This window comes from Bubalus kerabau, chromosome 1 (genome assembly GCF_029407905.1).
Source record: "Bubalus kerabau isolate K-KA32 ecotype Philippines breed swamp buffalo chromosome 1, PCC_UOA_SB_1v2, whole genome shotgun sequence".
In the NCBI taxonomy this organism is placed as follows: Eukaryota; Metazoa; Chordata; class Mammalia; order Artiodactyla; family Bovidae; genus Bubalus; species Bubalus kerabau.
The window spans coordinates 237,299,881-237,306,868 of NC_073624.1; the positions used below are offsets into that span (position 1 = coordinate 237,299,881).

A 6,988-nucleotide genomic window follows, 5' to 3' on the forward strand; every position below is an offset into this window, starting at 1 on the left:
GGAGAACCCAAAATGCTGACTTTTCAAAAGTACAAAGGTTAAAAATAAATAGCAACAAACAAAAGGAAACCATAGAGTAATGTAAAAGAACAATTTAATGACAACAATTTAATTTAAATTACACACATACAGACACACAGAGTTGCGGGATGAATTATGTGGCCCCCACCCACAAATTCATTTGTTCAAGCCCTGACACCTAGGACCTTGAATATGACTATATTTGGAGACTGCACATTAAAAGGGATAATTAAAGTAAAAATGATGTTATATGGATGGGCTCTACTTGAATATGACTGATGTTCTCACAAAAAGAGGAAATTAGAACAAAGACACACAAAGGAGAAAGATTACGTGAAGACACAGGGAGAAGGCAGACATCAAGGAGAAAGGCCTCTGAAGAAACCAACCCTGCTGACCCCTTGGTTTCAGACTTCTTGCTTCCAGAATTGTGGGAAGTAAACTTTTGTTGTTTAAGCTGCCCAGCCTGTGGTGTTTGTTATAACAGCCCTGGCAAACTTTTACACATATACGTACACGCATAGACCCTGGAGCAAGTTGCTGAGCTGCCCCATTCAGTAGGAGAAACTTCTTCCAAGGGACTCAAGGTACATCTGAACAGCAGAAGGAAACAAATGGCCAGGTGAGCCAGGTACCTACGGGGAGAATGGGCCCTTCGGTGGAAGGCTCAAGGGTCAGCACTGTCATGTCTTCCTCAGGAAAGGAGCTTGTCAGAAAGCATGTGGAGGCCATGGCTGCGAGTGCAGCTCCCGTCTGAAGTGGTTTTGTGGTTGTGAGGTCAGGTGTAGTCATGTCTGTTGTTGGAAACACCTGTGGGCATCATCTCGGCACTGGTGGTAGTGGCGGTTGGGCAGTGGGTGGTTGTTGTGTGAGTGATTGTAGGGGCTGTAACCAATAGAAGATATGTCCGGTACCAAGTGGAAATGGAGGAAGAGGGAAACACCACAGATATAGCTGGCAACCATCCATTTCTCTGTGTTTTAGCTGCCTCATCTGGTCCACAACTTGGACCTTTAAATGTTCATGAAAATTGGGTTTCTTAATTCTAGTCTTGGCCTATCCAACTTATTCTTCACAGAGTGGCTAGAGTAATCTTTGAAAGTGACAAGTTATTATGTAATGTCTGTTTCTCCTAGTACACTGTAAGCTCCATGAGCAAAAAGCTGGAATTTATGTTGTTCTCTGCTACTAATTTAATACTACCACAGTGTCCTGTACATAGTAAGTATCCCCAAAACACAACATTAATGAGTAAATGAGCAAGCCCATTAAAAGTGAGTCTGCTGCTGCTGCTAAGTCGCTTCAGTCGTGTCCGACTCTGTACGACCCCGTAGACAGCAGCCCACCATGCTCCGCCGGCCCTGGGATTCTCCAGGCAAGAACACTGGAGTGGGTTGCCATTTCCTTCTCCAATGCATGAAAGTGAAAAGTGAAAGTGAAGTCGCTTAGTCCTGTCTGACTCTTAACAGCCCCATGGACTGCAGCCTACCAGGCTCCTCCATCCATGGGATTCTCCAGGTAAGAGTACTGGAGTGGGGTGCCATTGCCTTTTCCAAAGTGAGTCTAAACATAATATTTAAGTTAAGCAAGATGAATAAGCTCTAGTAATTTGCTGCACATATTGTACCCATAGTTATCAATAGTTTATTTTATAGTTGATAACATGTGAAGACAGTTGAACTTATTCTTGGTGTTCTTTCAACAATAAAAATCAAAATCTAAAAAAAGGAAGCTCAAAGACTATAATATACGGTGAAAATGTAGTCTCTTTCAGATATTAAAGATTGATTCATGTCAAAACCACTCACCCCCTAAACATCTGAATTAGCATCACTACATACACCACCCTTTCTTAAATATGCCAAATCTCCATTAACTCTAATGGACCAGAAACTTATCATTAGTTTCAACTGAGCTTAGAACTCATAGAGTATTGAAGATGTCATAGAGTATTGAAGTCAACCAATATTTTATAAAATAATATTACTAGCTGGTTATATCAGGCATGAAAAGCAAAGACTTGGATTGGCATCATTTATCTTCATTGAATCCAAATAATACCTTCTATCTCACAAAGTTGCTTTGAGGGAAAAGTACACTAATGCTTATGAAAGTTCTCTTACTGAAAGCATTCACATCAGTTCTTCTTAAATTTTAGAGTGTATGAGACTCACCTGAGACGCTTATTACACATATGGCTAGCAAGACCTTGCCTCCTGAGATGCCAGTCCCATTAGGGAGAGAGACCAAGGATCCTCAGTCCCTGGTGCCGGCTAATTTGACATCATTAAAGAGCACTCTCACTTCTGATGCTTGATGAGTCTGAGTAGTCACTGTCAAAACCCATCTTTTAGATAAGGCACCAAATAAAACAGTCATCAACTAGGTGCTGCCTTCTTCACGTAGGGTTGGAGACGCCCATTTAATCAGTATCCAGCCAATAGCGGGAAAGGCGGCCATAACAACTATCTGCATCACCAAACCCTTCACGCCTCCAGCTCAAGAACAGTATATAGACCAGGAAAAACAATGGTAAAGAAAGTGACAAGAACTGCTTTCATTCTATTAACTCCCATATGGTGTCTTGGAAGAGAAGTAGTTAAAGGAGTAATTACTATGGGCAACAAGTTCTCTAAAGTGGGGTACTCCAGGGAGGACAGAAACTTACAGCAGAAACATTTAAACCAGTCTGGAGACTATGGGTGGTCAGGAAAAGCCTGACTTAGGTGGAAACCTCAGGATGCATAGAGTTATAGAGGAAAGAAAGGCAGAGAGAACAGTAGGACAAAGGCTAACTTTTCTTGGAATACAGGTGTTTTCTCACACAGCACATCTGAAAGATTCATATGCGAAACTATGAACTGCTTAAACTGCAAGAGACATTAGATACTGTCTAGTCCTAGGGTCATGGATTGTTAAAACTGATCCTATCCAGGTCCCTCCTTTCTTACCTGGAAGGGCCATAGTCGTCAAAGGATAATAACCAAGATGTGACTTCAGTTCAGCTCAGAGTATCCTGCCCTATAGCATCAGGATGTGAGGGTCTGTAGCGGTCCACACTGAGTGTGTACATTTGTGTTGTCCAAAAGAAAACATAAAGCTCACCTTGAATCCTGACCTCTGGGAATATAAACCAAGAAGCAAACAAAAATTCCTATAAATAAAGAGAAAATAAAGATTATAGTAAGAGCTCTTAGCAGAACAAATTCCTCTACTAGAACACTCTACTAGTAACACCTGCAGAAGACATGTCTTTTCTCCATGTTATCTGACCCCTTATCCCTGTGTCTTAAATTACCATTTCTGATATGAATATAAATATCACCACCCTAAAATTCCCAGATAAATTTATCTGAGTATAACCCAGATAATTGTGATGGTGTGATCACTCACCTAGAGCCAGACATCCTGGAATGTGAAGTCAAGTGGGCCTTAGGAAGCATCAATACAAACAAAGCTAGTGGAGGTGATGGAATTCCAGTAGAGCTCATTCAAATCCTAAAAGATGAAGCTGTGAAAGTGCTGCACTCAATATGCCAGCAAATTTGGAAAACTCAACAGTGGCCACAGGACTGTAAAAGATCAGTTTGCATTCCAATCCCAAGAAAGGCAATGCCAAAGAATGCTCAAACTGCCACACAATTGCACTGATCTCACATGCTAGCAAAGTAATTCTCAAAATTCTCCAAGCCAGGTTTCAACAGTACACGAAGCGTGAACTTCCAGATGTTCAAGCTGGATTTAGAAAAGACAGAGGAACCAGAGATCAAATTGCCAACATCTGCTGGATCATCAAAAAAGCAAGTTTCAGAAAAACATCTACTTCTGCTTTATTGCCTATACTAAAGCCTTTGACTCCGTGGATCACAACAAACTGTAGAAAATTCTTAATGAGATGGGAATTCCAGACCACCTGACCTGCCTCCTGAGAAATCTGTATGCAGGTCAGGAAGCAACAATTAGAACTGGACATGTAACAACAGACTGGTTCCAAATAGGAAAAGGAGTACGTCAAGGCTGTATATTGTCACCCTGCTTATTTAACTTATATGCAGAGTACATCATGAGAAACGCTGGGCTGGATGAAGCACAAGCTGGAATCAAGATTGCCGGGGGAAATATTAATAACCTCAGATATGCAGATAACACCAACTTTATGGCACAAAGTGAAGAAGAACTAAAAAACATCTTGATGAAAGTGAAAGAGGAGAGTGAAAAAGTTGGCTTAAAACTCAACAGTCAGAAAACTAAGACCATGGCATCTTGATACCATCACTTCATGGTAAATAGATGGAGAAAAAGTGGAAGCAGTGACAGACTTTATTTTGGGGAGCTCCAAAATCACTGCAGATGGTGACTGCAACCATGAAATTAAAAGATGCTTGCTCCTTGGAAGAAAATTTATGACCAACAAAGACAGCATATTAAAAAGCAGAGCCATCACTTTGCCAACAAAGGTCCGTCTAGTCAAAGCTATGGTTTTTCCAGTAGTCATGTATGGATGTGAGAGTTGGACTATAAAGAAAGCTGAGCACCGAAGAATTGATGCTTTTGAACTGTGGTGTTGGAGAAGACTCTTGAGAGTCCCTTGGACTGCAAGGAGATCCAGCCAGTCCATGCTAAAAGAAGTCAGTCCTGAATATTCATTGGAAGGACTGATGCTGAAGCTGAAACTCCAATACTTTGGCCACCTGATGTGAAGAGCTGACTCTTGGAAAAGACCTTGATGCTGGGGAAGATTGAAGGTGTGAGGAGAAGGGGACAACAAAGGATGAGATGGTGGATGGCATCACTGACTTAATGGACATGAGTCTGATTAAACTCCTGTAGTTGGTGGTGGACAGGGAGGCCTGGAATGCTGTAGTCCATGGGGTTGGCAAAGAGTTAGACATGACTGAGTGACTTAATTGAACTGAACTGAACTGAAAATTTCCAACAAGTCTCAGGAAAAACCCTGTGTTACAAAGAGAGGGAGTGGCTCCAAAGTACAGAAAGTGAGTGGATGCAGGAGTGCACTGAGCTTCTGCTTTACAGATCATCCATGGACATTCATCACAGGGAGCCAAACCTCCAGGGATTCCTGATGGGAGGACTGAGAACTCTTACTCAGACAAAGCTGCCTGAGTTCAATTACCAGCCAGAGAATCTGAGGCCTTTTGAACATTTTGGCTGTTGGCAGGCCCCAGGAGTCTGTTTGTCTGTCCAAATTCCATTTCTTACACCCCTGTTAATGCTGACAGGGCAGGTTCTTGAAGTTTCATTTCTCTTTTTGCCTCATTATCTTCCCTTTCCCCATCCTGAATGGCCTTCCTCAATCTGGGATATATGATGAAATGTGCTAAGCAATTTTCTTCTGATTATTATTATGAGTAACAGACACGTGGAGTGGTGGTGTGGACATGCACTTGTCCACTCATGTAGTGGGTTTCCACATGTACATGAGAATCTGAGCTGTGTATGCGCACACTCGTAAACTGCATCAGCCATGGTCTTCCTGGCTACTATGCAATTCACACTCGAATGCAATTAACTCTCCCCACTGGCAGGAGTTCACACACAGACTCCTCATGACAACCAAAAGGAAGCTAGATGGGAATTTGGGTCTGCTATCATCCTGAGTTCTCCCTCACCCAGGCCCTTGGGCCCTTTGACCTGCTAATAGAGAAATAAAAGCACAGCTGCCATCAACCATCCCATAAGCCAAGAACACCATTAGAGTTTTTCGAGCAAAGAAAGAAGAGGTTCGATAGAGGAAGCATGTGGTGATAGCTACCAGGCAGCCTCAGGTAACAAATAAGCCCAAGGTCTGGGCCCATTTCCACCATTTCTTAGTGAAACAGCTTGATGGGGAAGAGCACACAATACAATTCATGAACCAGATTTCAGGGCTTAAATCTCATGATATTTCTAACCCTCTGGATTCTATGGATTCAACAATATATCCAGGACCACAGCATCAGTTAGATGAAGAGTCAAATCAATGCTCACCAACCAGATGTGTTTTCTAAAGCATATTTATCTCATCATCATTAGTTATTGAATGCTTAATTACATTCCTGGCACTCTAGTACATGATATAGAAGTACTATTTAATTCTCACAACCCTAAGAAAGAGATAATACTGTTTTCTCATTTAATAGATGCAGAAGCTAATGCTTAAGAGATCCAAGTAATTGGCATTCATAGCAAAAATTTCAGAAACAGAACTCAAGCCAAGACTTTCTGGTCCCAAAGCTCCTGATTTTAATTACTATACATTCCTTTGATCTGTGACCCTTAGGGCAATGCACCATGAGACCAAGTATATCAGTGGCAGCTCCTATCTAGCTATAGAGAAGGAATTTGTTCAGCTGCTAAGTCATGTCAGACTCTTTGTGATCCCATGGACTGCAGCATGCCAGGCTTTTCTGTCCTTCACTATCACCCAGAGTTTGCTCAAACTCATGTCCATTGAATTAGTAATACCGTTCAACTAGCTCATCCTCTGTCGTCCCCTTCTCCTCCTGCCCTGAGTCTTTCCTGGATTCAGGGTCTTTTCCAATGAGTCAGCTCTTACATCAGGAGTAGCCAAAGTATTGGAGATTCAGCTTCAGCGTTAGTCCTTCTAATAAATTTTCAAGGTTGATTTCCTCTAGGATTGACAGGTTTGATATCTTTTCTGTCTAGCAACAGCAAACCAGTCTTCTCCAGCACCAGAATTTGAAAGCATCCATTCTTCGGTGCTCAGGCTTCTTTATGGTCCAACTCTTACATCTGTATATAACTATTAGAAAAACCATAGCTTTGACTATATGAATCTTTGTTGGCAAGGTTATGTCTCTGCTTTTTAATACACTGGCTAATTTTGTCATAGCTTCTTCCAAGGAGCTAGTGTCTTTATATTCATGGCTGCAGCCACCATCTGCAGTGGTTTTGGAGCCCCTCAAAAGAAAATCTACCACTTTTCCCCCATTTATTTGCCATGAAG

General features: G+C 41.8%; 1 protein-coding gene across 3 annotated transcripts in view; it reads right to left on the bottom strand.

The window, feature by feature from the left end:
* LOC129642263 (anaphase-promoting complex subunit cdh1-like) overlaps window positions 1–2,420 on the bottom strand; it is a 32,128-nt gene extending 29,708 nt beyond the window's left edge. For 2 of the 3 annotated variants that reach the window (XM_055566813.1, XM_055566812.1), the window contains exon 1: window positions 661–770. In XM_055566813.1, coding sequence (XP_055422788.1) covers window positions 661–753 — 93 coding nt within the window. In that variant the 5' untranslated portion in view covers window positions 754–770. Of the gene's footprint in view, window positions 1–660; window positions 771–2,195 lie in introns of those variants that run through there. The other variant, XR_008709581.1, reaches the window with a different exon arrangement.
* Window positions 2,421–6,988: the final 4,568 nt, after the last annotated feature.